Source organism: Pithys albifrons, chromosome 10 (assembly GCF_047495875.1).
Source record: "Pithys albifrons albifrons isolate INPA30051 chromosome 10, PitAlb_v1, whole genome shotgun sequence".
NCBI classification, from domain to species: Eukaryota; Metazoa; Chordata; class Aves; order Passeriformes; family Thamnophilidae; genus Pithys; species Pithys albifrons.
In genome coordinates this window covers 2,743,087-2,764,192 of record NC_092467.1, presented here as the reverse complement: position 1 = coordinate 2,764,192, position 21,106 = coordinate 2,743,087, and the positions used below count along the sequence as shown (strand labels likewise).

At 50.3% G+C, this 21,106-nt stretch overlaps 1 protein-coding gene across 1 annotated transcript in view; it reads right to left on the bottom strand.

Moving 5' to 3' along the window:
- Positions 1-21,106, bottom strand: part of HMCN1 (hemicentin 1) — a 197,608-nt gene that overhangs the window by 5,774 nt on the left and 170,728 nt on the right. Inside the window, exons 87-103 of the mRNA XM_071564920.1 lie at positions 20,556-20,825; positions 18,373-18,543; positions 17,369-17,539; positions 15,978-16,148; positions 15,011-15,181; positions 14,623-14,793; positions 13,320-13,490; positions 12,958-13,107; positions 12,652-12,789; positions 12,226-12,347; positions 9,702-9,939; positions 7,937-7,999; positions 6,812-6,931; positions 6,422-6,556; positions 5,967-6,080; positions 5,588-5,713; positions 4,029-4,157 (exon numbers count right to left, since the gene is read on the bottom strand). Coding sequence (XP_071421021.1) covers positions 4,029-4,157; positions 5,588-5,713; positions 5,967-6,080; positions 6,422-6,556; positions 6,812-6,931; positions 7,937-7,999; positions 9,702-9,939; positions 12,226-12,347; positions 12,652-12,789; positions 12,958-13,107; positions 13,320-13,490; positions 14,623-14,793; positions 15,011-15,181; positions 15,978-16,148; positions 17,369-17,539; positions 18,373-18,543; positions 20,556-20,825 — 2,631 coding nt within the window. The remainder of the gene's footprint in view (positions 1-4,028; positions 4,158-5,587; positions 5,714-5,966; positions 6,081-6,421; positions 6,557-6,811; positions 6,932-7,936; positions 8,000-9,701; positions 9,940-12,225; positions 12,348-12,651; positions 12,790-12,957; positions 13,108-13,319; positions 13,491-14,622; positions 14,794-15,010; positions 15,182-15,977; positions 16,149-17,368; positions 17,540-18,372; positions 18,544-20,555; positions 20,826-21,106) is intronic.

Below are 21,106 nucleotides of genomic sequence, written 5' to 3'. Positions count from 1 at the left end.
ACAAACCATGTGGAAAGGAGAGAAAACAAACAAACAAACAACAACACGTAACTATACGTACAGATACACACATACACTTCTGTCAGTCTGAGGAACAAGTTGAACACGTGAAGGTGAGACCCCGAAGGCAGTAAAACAGAGAACACAGTGCCAAGCAGGCAGGTGATGCTGCCCCACACTGTGACACCAGCAGGTTGTGCTGCCCCAGACCGTGATGACAGACCTTTGCTCTGCAATCCAAGAGCTCTGAGGCTCAGAGTGACTGCTCACCAGCACAGGAGCCCTGCTGGAGGCTCTGCCCGAGGGCCCTGCTCCAGCCTTGGCTCTTCAGGGCTTTTTAGCAATGGGCTTTTTCCTCAAGTGCTGCCAGGCCCTTCTTTAAAGGAGGATACTTAACACAGCATTCCAGAGAAGCTTTGTTAGAAATTCATTACCTGGCACAGAAGGAAGAGCAACAGGCAACGGTGTGATAACTGCTCCTTGTGCTGGGGGTAAACTAGAGAATTGTGGAATGCTTTGGGTTGGAAGGGACCTTAGAGACCACCCAGTGCCACCCCTGCCATGGGCGGGGACACCTCCCACCAGCCCAGGTTGCTCCAAGCCCTGTCCAACCTGGCCTTGGACACTCCCAGGGATGGGGGTCAGGGCTCAGGGAGACGTTTCAAGGCTGCAGGAAAAGGAGCTCAGGTGTGTTCTACCCTTTGATGCTGTTATTGGCCATTCCAGCTGTGACAGGTTGGAGGCTTAACAGCAAATATGAATTCACTTTTTTACGATTAACAACCAGAATTATTTCTGTTTTCCTAAGCAATGCATTTTCTGTTTTCCTTTAAATTGCACTGCAAAGCAATTTGACCCACCTAAGCAGTAAATACTCATCCTTAAATCAAACCAGAGGGCTGAGCACCCCAAGTATGGCAAAAGGTTTGAAGGTATGACATGCTGAGTGTCCTTCACACTGTGAGACTGTGAGAGCTCTTGGTACTGCAGGACCTGCTCTTCTCCCACAGCCTCTCCAGCACCACCACAAAGAAATGTTCTAAAATTTTCACCAGTCACTTCAGACCCAACTGGAAATTTGACATACATTGTATTTCTTTTCAAACTTACAGTCTTTCTTCATTGGAAAAAGACAAAAATCTGCTAGTTCCAACCAACTCTGCAATGTCCAGACATAAAGAACCCAACATTAAGACACATCACAACCATCTATAACTGACATATAGAACAAACCTTTTTTGAACTAAAAGCTAAAGATGATCTTAATGGTGACTCATTAAGAGTCTAATTATTTCACATTAGTGGATATTGGGTATTCTTTTCTTTTAATTATTACTGTAAAAATGCCATTAATCCTGTGTTTTTACAGTTTCATTTGGGCTCTTCTGAACAGAGGATTTTGAGCACAGTTTGTAACACTCCAAGGCACAAATGCAGGATAATGGTATTTAAAAAGCAATACTGTCAGTCACATGGTAGAACATTAGATTGCATTTTTATGAAGTGTTTAATATTTGATACACTTAAGGTTCTAAAGAGTTTGCAGGGGGTATTAATAATTAAATTAAGAGTGGCAAATCCAGGAGTAATTACTGCACAGTGTTACAGTATTTTCAAATTATTATTTGGCAAACATACAACTGAAGCTTTACATATTAGTGAAAATATCCTTTGGGTAGGATTGACAGGTTTTGCAAACAAGAGAACTTCACTTCTAGTATAGCAACAACTAATCTGAATTTTAAGTGTATTGATTTCATTGTGTGCTTAAGATGAAATTTTTTTTACTCATATAAAAACCCCCTTAAAACTCATCATTTTCTTAGCACTCAAGTGCTGAGTTTTACATTCTGTACCTGCACAAAATAAACTGACAATGATGTCTTTATGACAACCAATGTCCCTGGAACAAGCTGTGAATAAGCAATAGAAGATTATCACAGAAATTAAAGAAAATAGGTGAACATTTGAGCCATTTCTTTGGCAGGAGCAGCCTGTGCCATACAAGCAGAACTCTTGCCCCCAGAGAGTCACCTGCAGTTACCCCATGGCTGTCCCTGTGAGAAGAGCTCACTGAGAGATGGCAACCCACAAGAATAAGGTAAAATTACTTTTGAAATTAAAACAGCTACATTTTCAGGCTTTCTTAAATTCAAAGAGCAATATTTGATTTTATATTCTAGACAGCCTTGCATGTGTTATATACAAATATGCTCTTTGTGATGCCTTTCCACCTGGGATCTGGTATGTTGAGATTCAACAGAAATGCTGTAATTCATTTAAACGGGCACACATATATCTGTGGGTGTTGTGGTGACAAAGGAGCCTCTTATCCCTGCCCAGGGGACAGGGAATTATGGCACAAAGGGCTTTACACAGGCTGAAAGGGGCACAGGGAGGAACAAAGTTCACTTCTGCCTCAGTCTGTGTCCTATTTCCTTTGCAACTCTTCCCTGTGCTCACTGGCAACATTAACAACAAAAACTGGATTTTATTAACACATCTGAACTAATGCTTTGGATGAATCTAGATCTCAGATATATTCCTGAGCTGATAAAAATTGAAAGGATAAAAATTCAGGTAATACTTTTAAGGATAAAAGCTCAGATCACAGTTTTAAGAGGGAGCTTGGTCAGAAGGCAGCTTTAGGGCAGCTGCTGGTGCTTTGTGAAGATCCACAGTCCTAGGCTTTAAATGCTTTCAATATATGTTAAGAAGGCTGTGACTGATTCTAAGTAGAGATGCAGATGGTCTGCAGCCAAACCCTTTCTTACTGCAATTTAATCTGTGTAAAAAAACAACCCAAACATTCCTGGCTTTTGGTAGTCTAAAATCTTAGGTAGTAAAAAAAAAAAAACCCACCAAAAAACCTCAGAATTAAATAGCTATATATCCCTTAGGAAAGCTAATCTTGCAGAAGCCACGAGGGAGGAATGTTCTCTGATATGATGCATGAGAGCAACTGAAACCAACCTCACCTGGTGTCCTACACTGACACTCAGGAATCATTAGCAGGATGGATCAGCTGCTGTGTTTGAAATACTCTGCAGAAATGCAGAAAAGGTGATTCTTTCCCGAGGTCTGTTAAACACCAGGGGAAGTGTTTTGTGCACTGACACCACACATTAAACTCTCCTGCTCTCTCCCCACCAGAGCTTTGACAGCATCCTGAGCTGCCCCACCCGTGTGAGGGGGAGAGAGCTCTGCAGGGTCTGCCAGAAGGTTCTGCAGATGGCACAGGGGAGGGACTGCGTGGGCAGCATTCCTGGGAGGGACAGCAATCCCCCTGCCCTGCTCTGAGCCACCTCCACCCAGGAATAAAGGCACTCAGCTCCCTCTGCTCTACCCTGTGGGCAACACCCTTGGCAGTGCTGCAGTGGGGGGGGAGCAGAGGGCAGTTCTGGGACTCTCCTGCCTCTTGCAACACTCTCCTTGGGGTGTTCTCCTTGGGGGAACCCTCGTGGCTCCCAGGGTGCCTTTGGTGCAGGCCAGGGGACAGCCGGGCACGGCAGCACATCTCACCTGACTTCACCAGATGCAGCCTCCTGTGGAGCATCACCTGCCACACCCACCCCCCAGATCCCACCTGACTTCACCAGATGCAGCCTCCTGTGGAGCATCACCCGCCACACCCACCTCCCAGATCCCACCTGACTTCACCAGATGCAGCCTCCTGTGGAGCATCACCTGCCACACCCACCCCCCAGATCTCACCTGACTTCACCAGATGCAGCCTCCTGTGGAGCAGTCACCTGCCTCACCCAACCCCAATCCCACCTGACTTCACCAGATGCAGCCTCCTGTGGAGCATCACCTGCCACACCCACCCCCCAGATCCCACCTGACTTCACCAGAGGCAGACTCCTGCCACACCCATCCACCAGCGCCCCAAGACCCTTCTATGCTTTCCTTCCAATCCTTTTGGACCTGTTTAGCCTTGACTTTGGTTTCAGATGGGCAATTTGGAACTGCTGTGTGCCAGCCCAGCAGCAGAGCTGTGCCAGGAGCATTGGAGAGCAGCAGCTTACCCACGCACGGCGTGCCCGTGGCCTGGGCGCGGAATCCTCGCGGGCACAGGCAGCGGTGGCTGCCACGCGTGTTCTCGCACAGCTGCGGCGCCCGGCACTGGTGCGTCCCGGTGCGGCACTCGTCCACATCTGTGGGCACAGCAAGGGACAGGGACAGCGGGGCACAGGGACAGCAGGGCACAGGGACAGCAGGGGACAGAGACAGCAGGGCACAGGGACAGCAGGGCACAGGGACAGCCAGGAGACAGAGACAGCAGGGGACAGGGACAGCAGGGGACAGGGACAGCCAGGGCACAGGGACAGCCAGGGCACAGGGACAGCAGGGCACAGGGACAGCCAGGAGACAGAGACAGCAGGGGACAGGGACAGCAGGGGACAGGGACAGCCAGGGCACAGGGACAGCAGGGCACAGGGACAGCAGGGCACAGGGACATCCAGGGGACAGGGACAGCAGGGCACAGGGACAGCCAGGGCACAGGGACAGCAGGGCACAGGGACAGCCAGGGCACAGGGACAGCAGGGCACAGAGACGCCAGGAGACAGAGACAGCAGGAGACAGGGACAGCAGGGCACAGGGACAGGAGGGCACAGGGACAGGAGGGCACAGGGACAGCAGGGCACAGGGACAGTCAGGGTACAGGGACAGCAGGGGACAGGGACAGCAGGGGACAGAGACAGCAGGGCACAGGGACAGCCAGGGCACAGGGACAGCAGAGGACAGGGACAGCAGGGGACAGAGACAGGAGGGCACAGGGACAGCAGGGCACAGTCACCATGGGGCTCCAGCCTCCTCAGGGGAAGCAGGTGAGCTCCATGGGCACTTGGCCCTCTGCCCCTCTGCTCCCCTCACCCTGTGCCACAGGCAGGCAGTGCTGTCTGACATTTGTGTTACTAGGCACAGGACGGGCTTCACAATCTGAAAGCAAATTGTTGGCAGGTACACAGAGAAATGTTTCTACTGGCATTTGTAGACACTTCTCCCATGAATTTTCAAAAATTTTGAGGTTTCCAATGTGATCAGCTCCTGTCTCAGAGAGACATAACCCATCGTCCTGTTGTATCATGTCTGGGGTTGTTCAGCCTGGAGAAGAGAAGGCTCCTCATTGAGGCCTTTCAGTACTTTAGGGCTTACAAAAAAAGAGAGAGAGCAACTTCTTACATGAGCAGAACAGCTTTAAACTGAATGAGGAGAGATTTTGATAAGCTATTAGGAATAAATTCTTTCCTTTGAGGATGAATCTGCCCTGGCACAGGTTGCCCAGAGAAGCTGTGGCTGCCCCATCCCTGGAAGTGTCCAAGGCCAGGTTGGATGGGGCTTGGAGCACCCTGGGCTGGTGGAAGGTGTCACAAGTGGCAAGGATATATCTCTTCTTCTAATACTAATTACAAAAAAAGTTAAATATGGACATTCCCAGACATGAAAAAAAGTTGGTGCCTTAATATGTGCAGTTATTAATAACTGGAGATGGACAATCTTCAGGATTATTTAAAAAAATGTAAAAGTCATCACTGTCCCTGTGTTTCTCATCACCATGCAGTGAATTAATGCTCCTACTCACCAATGCAAGTCCCATTCTCTGCTTTGGTCATTCCACTGGGACACAGATCGATGCACTTAAAGCCCCCACGGGTGTTCTTGCAGAGCTGGTCAGGCCTGCACACATTCTGCCTGCACTCATTGACATCTTATTCAACCAAAAAATGACAAAAAGAAAGCAAGCTTGGGATCAATTAAGTAATGAAATCACACCTGTCAATGCATTTGAATCACTTCATGCACATGCATCAGTCAGCCCAATTCCTGCTTCCTCTGACTTTCAGGATTCCAAACCAAGTGTATAATCCACAGCAGGATTTTCTTTCACAAAAAATAGAGCAACAAGTAAATGTTGAACTTTGTTGGAAAGAGGGAATGGACATTCAGAACTTCATCCCTACCCACACATTTTCTGCCCTTCAGCTGGAATCCTGGGTCACAGCCACAGTGGAAACTTCCTATGGTGTTGAAGCAGCGCTGGTGGCAGGAGTTGGACTCTTGACACTCATTAACATCTGTGGGACAACACAGATCCTTGACACAAGAACTGGGAATTGCAGTTCCCACAGCTGGGGCTGTTGCACCAGGGAGTTCTGCTCAGGAGTGTTTGCTGCTCTCCCATCTTTGTAAAAAACCCAAGAGTTAAGTATTCCCTGAGGAGATTTTACATTTATTTCTAAAGACATGAAAAGCAAAAGGCTAAAAAAACAAAAGAAAAAAAAAACATAAAAAAACCACCCAGCCCTTCAAAATCCACAACTTTAATAATGAAAATTCATAGGCAGGTATTTGGAGATGCACCCTTGAAGCCACTCCCAGTTTCAGTGTGTGCCAGCCAGCCCCAAGCCCTGCATACCCTGGCAGCTGAATCCATCGGCTGTTCTCCGGAAGCCGCTCCCGCAGCGCAGCACGCAGCGGAACGAGCCCATGGTGTTCTCACAGTCCTGGCCAGCCTGGCAGCTGTGCCCTCCCAGGGCACACTCATCAATGTCTGCAATTAAGACCAGCCTCAAACCCCTGGCACAGCGACACCCACACTGGGCACGAGCAGGCAAAAATCCTGACTGCAAATATATTCAGGTATGGAGGAATTACAATGCCACCAATAAATTGCATTCTTCTAGTGAGAAATGGTCCAAATAGAACCTTTCCTTAGCAATTTAAGTGACTTTGAAGGCATTTGAAGGCCTGAAGGTATTAAAGGGGGGCTTTGGATCCAAGCTGTCCCCAGCAACACCTTTCTCACCCTGACACGTTCTCCCATCGGCAGAGATAGCGAGGCCTTTGGGACAGGAGCAGTAGTAGGATCCCACGGTGTTGTGACAGGTATGGGAACAAGGATTTCCCACAGCACATTCATCTTCATCTGGAACAAGGAAAAATTAGAAAAAAATGTGAAATTTCACAGGAGACTGCCCCAAACTGACCTTTCCTCAGAGGTAGGTGACCGGCAAAGCCCAGAGGGCAAAACCACATCCAGTGATGGAGCAGCTTCTGGTACAACTCCCTCTGTTTACAACCTTCCAGGGGCCAAGAAAGTAAGTCCACAGAAGTATCTCAGATGATCGTTCCCCAGGCCAAATGTGACTGTCATCTAGAGAGACAGCCAGAATGTTCACACTCTTCTCTCCAGCCCCATCCCCCTGTTGTCCTGGGATGTCCTTCCCTCCACTCAGACCAGGTAAGTCTCAGGTGTGTCTGAGGCACTGATGAAAAAGTTGTCTGGGCACTACTCATATTCCAGCTGAGGACACAAGCAACGTCTCCATGTGCTGTTGGATCCCCACCTTTTACTAGTGGCCACTCACACCTTCTGGAGTACTGCATGGTTTGAACTCCTGAGTCACAGGGATGTAGAGGGATGTAGACTGTAGGGGCTGGGCACTGTGTCCAGCTCTGGAGACCTCAGTACAAGACAGACACAGACCTCTTACAGCAGGTCCAGAGGAGGTCATGGAGGTGCTCCAAGGGCTGGAGACAGGCTGGGAGAAGACAAAGTTCCAGAGAGACCTGAGAACCCCTTCCAGCACCTAAAGGGGCTCCAGGAGAGTTGGAGATGGACTTTGGACACGGGATAAAAGGACAGGACAAGGGGAAATGGCTTCCCACTCCCAGAGGGCAAGGTTGGATGGAATATTGGGAAGAAATTGTTGGCTGTGAGGGTGGGAAAGCCCTGGCACAGGTTGGGCAGAGAAAGTGTGGCTGCCCCATCCCTGGAAGTGTCCAAGGCCAGGTTTGACAGAGCTTGGAGTAACCTGGGCTGGTGGAAGGTGTCCCTGCCCATGGCAGGGGGTGGCACTGAAGTCCCTTCCACCTCACCCCACCCCACCCCTCGAGTCTGTGATTACACCCACCCTTGTCCATTCAGTACCTGAACAATAAGGCCCAGATGAGTCCAAACCAAACCCAGGAGGGCACTGGTTGCTGCGATCCCCTGGATGGCAAAGGAAGCACAAGTTACTTGTGAAGGAAAATATGACCATTTTATTACTTTAAGAATTGCAGCACAGCTATTTATAAAATATTTACTATACTTGAACACCAAACCAGAAGCTTTTTAATCCAGCCTTTAGTAGTGTTTTTACTTAGGCTGTAAAAGTCAGTTATACATGTTTGTTCTGGTTTGAATAACATTATTTGGATGAGGGGGGTTCCATCTGCAATTCCATCCCACCCTAATACATCCTGCAAAGTTCCTTATTAAAGGAACAAAGACTGTTCAGTTTCAGTTCATGTAGAAGGAGGGACAGAAATCCACACCAAACAAATCACCATGTCAGAACCTGGGAACTCAGTGCAGAAGAACACAAGTGTGAACTGTGAACTGTAATGGAAAACTCAGGTAGAAACTGCTCAAAGGCCACAGGGGTTTGGCTGCTTGAAAACTGATTCAATAAATAAGAAATTCTAAAAAAATCCCAAGAACCAGTATATGAATTGTTGGAGGAAATAAATAAAAGTTCAGTAAAGGCTTGGTCAGATCTATGCACTGGCATAAATTTGTTGACTTCCTTATCAGGTCTTTTTTTAAAATGGAAAAAAAATTGGTTTTCAAATGGCTCAATGGGTTCATAGTCCAACAAGTGGGAAAATCCGTATTTTACCTCACCTTGCTACTGAAAGGAAGACTGAGACAGGCAATCCCACTGTTTCACCTACTTTCAAATCTGAGTTATTTCCCTACTAAAAAAGTCCAAAGACTATTAAAAAAAGATAATAGGTTCATTAATTATGACTTCCCAAAAGGAAACCTGCTCACACGAACACGTCCTGTCCCTTGAGGTCACTCAGGTTAACAAAAGCCAACAGTTAGCAATGCCAGGACACAGGACATGAGAGGAGGGAGCTGCCTGCTGGTACCTCTGTGTTGGGACTCACCACACCCACAGGGATGTGTCCACTCTGCACCTTTCCTATCTGGCCTGAAAAAATACATTTATAAAGTACCAGTAAAGATTTTAGGCTGCAGCTCAGCATCATGTTTTCTGAATATACCAAATAATTTCAAAAAGTTCAATCTGGGAATGATTTGGGACATTTTACTAATTTGAGTGCTGACTTTTAAATGTTTTTTCACCTCATTACTACTTGACTTACATTTATGTGGGTTTTGCTGGGAGAAGAAAATACACAATCCTTTTTCTTAGTAGATATGGAAACACAGACCCAAACATAAAACCCACCAACACTTGATTCCATACCAAAAAAAAGCAACAGGTTGGACAGGGCTTGGAGCAACCTGGGCTGGTGGAAGGTGTCCCTGCCCATGGCAGGGGGTGGCACTGGATGGGCTTTAAGGTCCCTTCCAACCCAAACCATTCTGGGATTCCACAATAATTTCACTTTAGAGAATGAAAGGGACGTGCAAGGAAATGGAAATATTTGAGGTTAAGTCTGCAGCTGCTGGGAATGCCTTTGGCAGTATGGATGAGAACTATGGATGAAGGAAGTAAAAACTGCAACAGCTCTTAGGTGTTGGTCTGTGGGCACATTATCAAAACAGGCAGGTCCCAGGATGGCCTACAAAGTTAGGCAGCTTTCACAGAATTTCCCTTTGAGACTATAGATAATGAATTCTAGGAAAAGAAGACATTCTTTTTCCATTGTTTGATTTCTGGACAAGACTGGAACAGTACCTCTTGCAATGGAAGCCTGGATTTTGAAAGCCACAGCTTCTTCCAGTGGGTTGTACTCTGTTGCAATGGAGGAGGCATGGAGTGTTTGCACTAGGAAGGGCATCTTCCCCTTGCTGTGGTCATAGGTGATGGTGTGGTTCCACATGTAGGGAATGCTGACTCCATCCACAGTGAAGAGCCGCGTGGAGTGGGCGTGCAGCTGCCCAGGGCCAGTCTGGATGTAATCCTCTGTGTAATCCTGCAACAGCAGCATGGGGGGGATCAGCTGCAGCTGGGACAGCCACAGCCTGTGAGCTGCAGCTGGGACAGCCGCAGCCTGTGAGCTGCAGCTGGGACAGCCGCAACCTGTGAGCTGCAGCTGGGACAGCCACAGCCTGTGAGCTGCAGCTGGGACAGCCAGAGCATGTGAGCTGCAGCTGGGACAGCCATAGTGTGTGAGCTGCAGCTGGGGTCAGCCATAGTGTGTGAGCTGCAGCTGGGGACAGTCACAACCTGTGAGCTGCAGCTGGGACAGCCACAACCTGTGAGCTGCAGCTGGGGACAGCCACAGCCTGTGAGCTGCAGCTGGGGACAGTCACAGCCTGTGAGCTGCAGCTGGGGACAGCCACAACCTGTGAGCTGCAGCTGGGGACAGCCACAGCCTGTGAGCTGCAGCTGGGGACAGCCACAACCTGTGAGCTGCAGCTGGGACAGCCACAGCGCGTGAGCTGCAACTGGGGACAGCCACAGCCTGTGAGCTGCAGCTGGGACAGCCACAGCCTGTGAGCTGCAGCTGGGGTCAGCCATAGTGTGTGAGCTGCAGCTGGGACAGCCACAACCTGTGAGCTGCAGCTGGGGACAGCCACAACCTGTGAGCTGCAGCTGGGGACAGCCACAGCCTGTGAGCTGCAGCTGGGGTCAGCCACAGCCTGTGAGCTGCAGCTGGGGACAGTCACAACCTGTGAGCTGCAGCTGGGACAGCCACAGTGTGTGAGCTGCAGCTGGGGTCAGCCACAACCTGTGAGCTGCAGCTGGGGACAGCCACAACCTGTGAGCTGCAGCTGGGGACAGCCACAACCTGTGAGCTGCAGCTGGGGACAGTCACAACCTGTGAGCTGCAGCTGGGACAGCCACAGCCTGTGAGCTGCAGCTGGGGACAGTCACAACCTGTGAACTGCTGCTGGGGACAGCCACAGTGTGTGAGCTGCAGCTGGGGACAGTCACAGCCTGTGAGCTGCAGCTGGGACAGCCACAACCTGTGAGCTGCAGTTGGGACAGCCACAACCTGTGAGCTGTAGCTGGGACAGTCACAGTGTGTGAGCTGCAGCTGGGACAGCCATAGTGTGTGAGCTGCAGCTGGGACAGCCACAGCCTGTGAGCTGCAGCTGGGACAGCCACAGCCTGTGAGCTGCAGCTGGGACAGCCACAACCTGTGAGCTGCAGCTGGGGACAGCCACAGTGTGGGAGCTGCATCTGGGGACAGCCACAACCTGTGAGCTGCAGCTGGGACAGCCACAGCCTGTGAGCTGCAGCTGGGGACAGTCACAGCCTGTGAGCTGCAGCTGGGGACAGCCATAGTGTGTGAGCTGCAGCTGGGACAGTCACAGCCTGGGGGAGCTGGTCTTTTAAAGCTGCATGAGATGTGTTCAGAAAAAGGGGTTTATCTCAACAGCTGAACAAATGGTGTTTCTCTCACACACACACACACACGCACACACACACACATCCTTTCTGCTCTTAACTACTGAATCTTATCAGCACCTGGTGCATCTCTTTAAGTAAGACACAGGCTGATGTACTGAGGATCCTGGGGAGGGAGGCCACAGCACTGCCAAAAAACCTCAGAATCTTACTCTTTAATAACAATCTTTTGAGGTGTGAACATGTGGTTTGTATTCTAAGTCAGATGCTGACAAATGTGCTAAATAAACACTCAGTAGAGAAAAAGTCTGTCACTAAAAAACAATATAAATATTGGACATACTATATATTGCAGTGTACCAATATATCAGCAACTTCATGTATATTTATTGTATGGTGGGATTAATGCAGTGAAATACTGGTTACCTACTCCTAACTAATTACTAAGTCAGAGGTTAAAGATGCCCCTTTCCAGCTCTATCAGAAGCAACACCAATGTGCCAGCCTGCCAAGAGTGCCCTGAGGACCCTTCTCAGCACTACCTGCCAACCTCTCCAACTGCTGAGAGACCAAGACCACCAGCCTGATGACAAACCTGTGCTTTCAAAGGCAACATCAGCAGCTGTCACTTCACCAGCCACAAAATAAGCCACAAAGAGTAGAACAGTTTTCAGGGGTTAGTGTTTACTGCAGTACTCTAGATGGAGAGGTGGAGGGATGGAGGGAGAGAGGTATGGAGGAAGAGAGGCAGGGAGGGTGGGAGGGAGGGAGGGAGGGAGGGAGGGTGGGAGGGAGGAAGAGAGGGAGGGAGAGAGAGGGAGCAGGAGAGGGAGAGGGAGGGAGAAAGGGAGAGAGAGAGAGAGAGAGAGAGAGGGAGGGAGGGATGGCACCTGGAGCAGTTTACCTTCACACTGACATCAGCCAGGGCTGGGAGCTGCAGCACGTGGCCGCTCACAAGCACGTCCAGGAGCAGAGCTCCGTCCGCGTCCAGGCCCCGCGCGACGTGTGTCAGCCGCAGGACCTCACCTGGGGAGTGGCAGAGCACACTGGTGTCTTTCACACATCCCAGCCAGAGACCCCTGGGAGCCACAGGGTATCTGAACTGGAATTGCCTGACCAGCTCTTTTGAACTTGTATTTTGTAAGGTGTACCACAGCCTAGCATAAAAGCCATGGCACGTTTCAAACTACAGTTCTACAAACCAAGCCTCAGCCACAGTCATTCAGAAGACACTGGTGTAAGCACAAGACTCCAGTTGGTCCTGTGCTATTCCTTAAGAAATGCAGTATCTATCCAGCTTTTTGGACACAGAAAGAGCTAGTGAGCTCACCAGTTGCAAACTCCACTTGAGTTTCTCTCTTGAAGACGGCATCAGTGAGTGTAAACCCGTTCATTGCTTCCCCCATTTCTTTGGCAGTTGTCCAGTACACTGGGCTGAGCATGGAAATGAGCTTTCTCAGGGCTGGGCCTGAAAGAATTACCAGAGAACATCGGGGAGTTTTAATTTGAACATCATACAACCTACACCCAGGAGTTGAAGACCTAAAACTAGTGTAGACCTCCAAATTTAAACCAGCAGACAGGATGTATTGGTGGACTCAGAAATAAAACAAGTGCTAAAGTGAAAAAAGCCTACCAAGGCTCCGAGGGATGTTGGTGATCTTTGCCTGTATCACTCTGGTGTCGGAGTCCAGGCTGTCCATCACTGTGGCGTTCAGGAAAGCAACCCCAAACTCAACACCGTTGATGTTGCCAATGATGCTGCCCTTGGCACGTGCAGGTCCACCTGTGCAGGGGAAGGAAGGAGGGAGGGGAAAAACATCCCATGGGATATGTGATATGTTGGATATTTTAGGGGAGGTTGAATTAATTTGCAGGGGAGATTTAAGCCCAAAAAAATGAAATTACACGGTCAACTGGCCAAGACACAAGAGAGCAGCAGTGAATAGAGGAGAGCCCCAGTCTTTGTCCACACTGTCCCTGCGTGCGGGCACTCACCAGGACACGGCTGGGGGTTGCAGCGAGCTATCTGGGAGGAGTCCCCGGCGCAAGGCCGGCCCCGGTGCAGCGGAGCGGGGCTGCTGCACTGCCGCTCCCGGCTCTGCTCGCCGCCTCCGCACGAGGCAGAGCACGGGCTCCACGCCTGCCACTGCCCCCAGCTCCCGTCCACTGCAGAGACAGAGAGTGCAGAAAGTTAAAGCATGGCAAGTTAAATGTTTCAGGCTCCAACCGTTATGTTTAAGTCCATCCCTTCTTAAGGGAACTCATGTGTTAAAGGAATAGCTCAAAGGATGACAAACCACCTTGGTGGGAAGACGTGAACCCTCTCATAGTGGAGGAGATTTTCATACGTTATGTTTTGAATTAGCTCATCTTAATTTGGGAAAATCTAACATGTGAGGGGCAAAATCCTTGTCAGGTGACAGTCATTTAAAAAATGAGAGTGTGTAGGAGAACAGAAAGTGAGCCAAAGACAAATTTGCAGGTGCAAGCTGCTAAGATAAGAATGGAATTGGTCTATAGAGACCCTGAGCTGGTGCAAAAGCAAGAAACGAAGCCTGCAGAAGCCCTGTGGAAGAACACATCTTAGGAACTCTTTATAAAGTTAAAGTAATTTGCATAAGGACTGTTTAGATCTAGCAATTTTTTGAAATATATATTACTTAGTAATTAGCTATAGCTGTGCAATGTTGGATGGTTTGCATGATATGTGTAGGTTCTAGAAGTGTGTGTTAACTGTGTGGAAATATAGTCTTGTGTAAAGCTCTTGTTGTAGTTAGTCTATCTCTGCACAGAAGAGGATAAAAAGCCTTAATGTAAACAGAGTTAAACCTTCTGCCCTTGTTTCACAATTCCTTTAGTAACTGTAACCTGGGACAAAGAGGACCATGAAATAAACTACCCGAAAACCCCATAAAACTAGATCAAGTGATTTATTTAACCATAGAGGTAGAAGCCTCTTAAAGCTTTATTAAAGGCACACTGTAACTGTGACTGTGGAGTTCAGGCATCGTGATAAGAGTGGATTATTACATTGTATGAAATCATACGGAATTATAGGGATTTTCATGGAATCCCAGATGGCTTTGGGTTGGAAGGCACCTTAAAGCTCATCCAGTGCCACCCCTACCATGGGCACCTTCCACCAGCCCAGGTTGCTCCAAACCCCATCCAGCCTGGCCTTGGACACTCCCAGGGATGTTCCACCTTCCTTTCCTAGCATGAACACCTCCCATAGGCTCTGTACGCCCTGCTGCCTTCCAGGGCCCGCTGCCCTTGCCCCGTTGCTGCAGGCACTCACCTGGGCACAGGTCGGTGCCGCACCGCTGGCTCTGCACGTCGGGGCCGGGGCAGCCCCTGCCGCCGCTGGCCGGGCGCGGGTGGTCGCAGCTCCGGTGCCGCCTGCTCTGGCCCCCGTTGCACGTGCGGCTGCAGGTCCCCCAGCTGCTCCATGGGCCCCAGTTGCCATGGACTGGAACAGTGAGTCACATTTGATCTGTCTGCCTCTTAGTAAGTTATTTAAAAGCAGTCAAGCCAGGAAAGCACTTCTACCGGAGAGTAACTTCTTAATCTCTTTCCCCAAAACGGAAAGAACCCGATCTAAGAGAGTGACCCGTTCAGCCCCCACATTGCTGTGGCAGGACACGCCTCCCCTTCTGCACACCCTGAACCCAGCCCAGAGCTCTCACCTGGACAGGGATCGCTGTTGCAGAAATCCACCTGAGCGTCGCTGCCTTCGCACTGGTGCCCCCCGAACTGCGGCGCCGGGTCGGAGCAGAGGCGCGCCCTGTGCCTGCTGCCGCCGCCGCAGGACACGCTGCAGGCGCCCCAGCTGCCCCACGGCGCCCACCTGCCATCCACTGCACAGGACACAGGTCACAGGACACAAGCACAGTCACAGGCTGCAGCCGCAGCAGTGACAAAGCAAAGCAGTGCTGCCGCAGGGGAAAGTTGACCACGGGATGTCACAGACCCGCCACAACGCCTCGGGGATTGCTACACAGGGACTTGGAGGTGGTGCTGGATGAGGGGCTGGATGTGATCCACCCATGTGTGTTGGCAGCCCTGAACCACCCCGTGCCCCGGACTGGTCCCACAGTGTGGGTAGCATGGCAGGGGGGATTCTGCCCCTCTGCTCCCCCCCAGGTGAGACCCCACCTGCAGATCTGCCCCAGCCCTGGGGGCCAGCACAGAGGGACATGGAGCTCACCATGTGGAGGGAGGCTAAACACAGTGATGGGGCCAGGACAGTAAAGGCTTGAATAGAAACCATTTCAGGCACTACATTGTTAGACTGGCAGGTGCTAAACACACCCTTAGCAGCCCCTGGGAGGGAAGTGAGCAGCATGTCACTGCTGTGTGTGTCTCTGCTGTGTGTGACTGCTGTGTGTGTTTCTGCTGTGTGTGACTGCTGTGTGTGACTGCTGTGTGTGCCACTGCTGTGTGTGCCACTGCTGTGTGTGCCACTGCTGTGTGTGTCAATGCTAGGTGTGTGACTGCTGTGTGTGACTGCTGTGTGTGACTGCTGTGTGTGACTGCTGTGTGTGACTGCTGTGTGTCACTGCTATGTGTGTTTCTGCTGTGTGTCTCTACTGTGTCACTGCTGGGTGTCACTCCTGTGTGTGTCAGTGCTGTGTGTCACTTGCTGTCACTCACCTGGGCAGCGCCTGAGCTGGCACAGCTGCAGCTGCGTGTTGGGGCCGCGGCACCGCGCCCCGCCGTGCGCCGGAGCGGGACTGGCACACACCCTCGCCCGGCTCTGCGTGCCCTTCCCGCACGTCTCACTGCAAGGGCCCCATGGCAGCCACGGGCTCCACTCCCCGGCCACTGCAAAGGAGCACAGCATCAACCTGCTGCTCAGGAGCTGCAGCACCTCACAGTAACACAGGCAACACCCCGAGCACGCCCCAAAACCCTCTGCCTCAAGCAGCAGCCGGAACAGAGCAACAGCTTGCCAAGGAGAGAGTGATGCTTTCCTTTTTGTTTTGTGAATAAACCACCTCACCACGATCCTGGAACTACAGAATTGATAGGATCCAAGGGAATGGCTGGTGCTGTGCCAGGGCAGGGTCAGGTTGGATCACAGGACAAGGCTCTTCCCCCCGAGGGTGGTGGGCACTGACCAGGCTCCCCAGGGCAGTGGGCACAGCCCCAAGGCTGCCAAAGCTCCAGGAACGTTTGGACAATGCTCTGAGAGGAACACGGTGATTGTTGGGGTGTTTGTGCAGGGCCAGGGGTTGGACTGGATGCTCCTTGGGGGTCCCTTCCAGCTCAGCATATCCTGTGAACACTTGATCAAATCTGGCATTTCCAAAGTTCCCTGGGTAGGCAGAGGTCTGAGCAGGGGAAGGGAAGCCTGGCTAAAGTTGGCATGCAGCTCCAGGGGCCACCATTGAACAGCACCCAGAGCTGTCTCTGGTGCCAAAATCTAGAGAAATAAGTCTCAGGCCCATGGATGGACATTTGGAATTGTGATGGCAGGAGAGCCAGGGGAAAAGGGAAAAATCAATACAAGGAAAAACTGTACAGAAGGGAACATGTCAGTGGTGAAGGTTCTGAATAAACTACAACCTGTCCAAAGGAGGACGTACTGACAGGACAGGAAAGAAACCTGAAAATTCATGTAGCTGGGAGGAAGATGTGGCTGAAAATTGAAACATCAGAGGAAAATATACAGACAAAGTAATAGATTATTAATGACCATTATTTATATGGTTTTTAAATAGTTGGTGATTTGGGGTTTTGTTGTGTGTTTGTTTTTTCTATTTTAACTCATTTTGAAGAAGAGGTTTAGAGTAGTGAATTCACTCTGGGTATCATGTACTGGAAAACATCCAAATACAAAATTTATAAAAAAGAAATTGCTGAGAATATTTTTTGAACTTACTTTTGTAATTCCTGTTTCCAAGAACTGGAGCCATTTAATGAATTATAGGCAATTAAAAAAAATTGTAACAAACTAAGCCAAGAGAATTGGGGTTTGGAGAAAGAAAGAAATGTGTCTGTGAAGTCCCTTGTGCAAGTAATTTACATTGCCCTTCTCTCACCTGGGCAAGGCCTGACGTTGCAGGGCACAGACTCGGCGGCGCTGCCCATGCAGGGCTGTCCACCGTGCTGTGCCAGGGGGGCACTGCAGCTCCTGCTCCTGCTCCTGCTGCCCTGGCCACAGCTCCTGGAACACTCCTCCCACAGCCCCCACTCCGACCAGCCGCCGTCCACTGAGAAACAGAAGCACCCACAGTTCTCATTAAACAGTATTGTTGGGTATGGACTGAAAATTCCTCTTTCTTTACATAAAATGAGTTCCAACTGCTTAGGAAAATGAATCTGCCATGAGGATTTGTGGTGCCCCATGTAGGCACAACACAAGGCACATTAAAAGGATCAATTCATTGTGGCCTTTTGGTACTTAAATGGGGTTTATAAAACAGAGGGAAAGAGACTTTTTATGTGGGCAGACAGTGACAGGACATGAGGGAAAGGTTTTAAACTGCCAGAGGGCAGGGTCAGATGGGATATTGGCAAGGAATTGCTCTCTGTGAGGGTGGGCAGGCCCTGGCACAGGGTGCCCAGAGAAGCTGTGGCTGCCCCTGGATCCCTGGAAGTGTCCCAGGTCAGGTTTGACAGGGCTTGGAGCAACCTGGGCTGGTGGAAGGTGTCCCTGCCCATGGCAGGTGGTGGGATGAGATGAGTTTTAAGGTCCCTTCCAGCTCAGGATATTCTATGACTCTGTGACTGAGGCACAGAAGAGTCCAAGAAACCACAGCTTCAAAGTCACCACTCACATTCCTGTGTTTTAAGGATTCCCAAAAGGCTCTTCAGGGAAAAAACAAAAATGTGCCAAGCCCTTTTCTTCTTTGTTACGTGAATGGCACAGACACCAAACTAATTCTCATCTCTGGGAGTGTCCAAGGCCAGGATGGATGGCACTTGGAGCAACCTGGGCTGGTGGGAGGTGCCTCTGCCCATGGCAAGGGGTGGCACTGGGTGGGCTTTAAGGTCCCTTCCCACCCCATCCCTGCTGGGACTGTGCCTGTGAGCGAGGGCGTACCTGGGCACGGGGAGCTGTGGCAGTGACGCACGTCGGTGTGGGGCCCCTGGCAGCCGCGGCCCCCGTTGGCTGGCACAGGGTTGTTGCACTGGCGCAGCCGCTGCTGCTGCCCCTGTCCACAGGTGACACTGCACGCCTGCCACTCCAGCCAGCTGGAAAAGCCTCCATGCACTGCAAGGGCAACAGGGAGGCTGCCTGTGACAGGTGCTCAGCACTCTGAGCACCGTGAGAAATGCACCTCCTGAGCCGTCCTTGAAAATCCAACTCACTTCATGTCTTTGCTGCTGCAGAAATACCTCACCAGAGCTGACAGACAATTACTGCTTTATGCTCCTAAAGGCTGTTCTGTAGAGGCACATTGAAGTTATGTGTCTAGTTCAAGATCCTTCTCTTTTTAATTCATGTCTCTCACTCCTTCATGCCCTTGGCCTCATCCAGCAGGATGAGTCCAATGAAATAAAATGTCATGGAACTGAATCCCACAGACATCTCAGACCAGGCTTAACTTAGACCTAATGCTTATAAGGGAGATAAGACAAAATATCCATACTGATGCCTAAGAATTTTAGTATATTTTGTAGATTTTTGGAATTATATAACTTACACGGATTCCTCTAGGTTTTTCACATCTTAGGTGAGTTACTAAAGCTCTTTCTCACAGATTCATGAACTTTCTCATGCTCTGCCAAGGCCATGGTGTTTGTGAAACATGAAGCATGAAGCATGAAGACCAAACACAAGAAGAAGGCCTGGAGGTTACGGAACTTCTCCAAGGGGCAGTTCTGAAGACCCTGGTAGGCGGGGCACCAGGGATAATGAGAATCATGACAGGTTATAGATATCTCATATGTTAATTGCTGGAGAGGTTATAAAAGCTGTGACATCTCTGGTCACTTTGTGTGCATGTGTGGGCTTTCTCCGTTCACTGTTTCTGAGTGTCTATTTCCACAGGAACTTAGGCAACAGGCAACAACAGAACATGGATAACACAAAACCATGACCATATGTCCTAGTTCAGCAACTGAGACCACTGTGTGGGTGTGACCAAAGCTGTGTCTGTAACCCTCTATGTAATCTCTCGTGAACTGTTAACAATGGACCATTGGCAGCAGCTGCCCAGGGCACACCTGACCCCTCAGGCTGGGAGCTGGCTGGGAAAGAAGCCTGGCAGAGGAGCTGGGAGAACTCCCCTGCAGGGAGTCCTTGGCACCTCCACACCCACCTGAGGGCTCAGCTCTGCTCATGGGCCAGCAACCATTCCAAAATCCCCCCTGACTCCCAGAGTCAGATCCCCCAGTGTGGAACTCCCTGCCCTGGGGGAGGGACTGGGGGCTCCCACCTGCACCTGAGGGGAGAGAATCTTGGGGTTTGGGGACTTCTGGGACCACTCATTGGATCCAGAGTAGGAACAGAACCTCAACAGGAGGAGCCCACCACTCTCCACCAGACTGTGACATCATCTGCACCAACAGGTTTTTCTCTTCCTTTTACTTTGGACTCAGAGGAACCACGTGGGGCTCAGCACAGGGGCCACCAAACCCCACTGTGTTTGTGCCCCATGGGGCTGGGTTGCACTGCTGGGTTTTGTGGGTTAAACCCACTTTCTCTTTGTATCATTGCATTCATAGTAATATTGGTATTAAATTATAACTCTGACTTACGGATGCTGCCATAAAATCGTAAGTGAGCAATTCAGATCTATAGAAAAACCCTGTGAGACTCAGCTATCAGCCAGAAGTAGCAAAGAGCTCAGCTGCTGCTGACTGCTAGGGAGGTGGTTACTCCCCAAGAATTCACATAGTAAGAATTCACAGGACTCTGCAGGTGCACGAAAATAGCCAGGATGAAATAATATAAACATGGGACTTGTGAAAGATAGGTTTTAACCAATTGAAGTTTCTAGCGTGGTGGTGTGTAACTCCTTTTAGCCAATAAGCTGTAGTCCTAACCCTATATAAAATGTGTGCTTTGTGTAATAAAATATCTTCACTATGAATCTCATAGATTGGTGTGAAGTCCTCTTCCTCCGCCATTTATTTTTTGTTTACTTTAACTTATAATCTCTTTTGTGTTGGGTTTCTTTTTCCTGCCAGTTTCCCTTTAAACCAGCACATCATACTTGACCCTCCACCAATGCTGTGCCCTCCCAGTTTGGGAGGCACCCCGCGATGCTTTCCACGTACCCTGCACGGTGAGGGGCGCCCTGGCGAGGGCGGAGCCCAGCGGGTTCCTGGCGAGACACTCGTACTCGGCGGTGTCCTCTTGCCGTGCCGGCGCCACGCGCAGGGACCCGTTGGCCAGGATGGTGATGCGCTCGTCGCTCAGCACGGGGCGGCCCTGCCGCGACCACGCCACGGTCGGTGTCGGCTCCCCCCTGGCCTGGCAGTGCAGCAGCGCCGCAGCACCTGCATCCACCACGGTGCCCACGGGCTCCACAGTGAGCACTGGGGGGCCTGCAGGGCACAGCAGCACTGGTTGGGCTCTCTTACTGACTTATGGGAACAAACACATCTTAGGCCAGTTTGCTTTGACTGAAATTATTATTCTTGATCTTCCACTGGCAAAAGGGAATCATACGGTCCTTAACTTTTGGAAAGACCTTTGAGATCTCCAAGCCCAACCACCAGCCCAGCACCACCTCACTCAGCACTGAGACATGTCCCAGGTGCCACCAAACAGACACAGGTTACAACACACACACTGTATGTATGTATGGCCAGACTTCACCACTGAA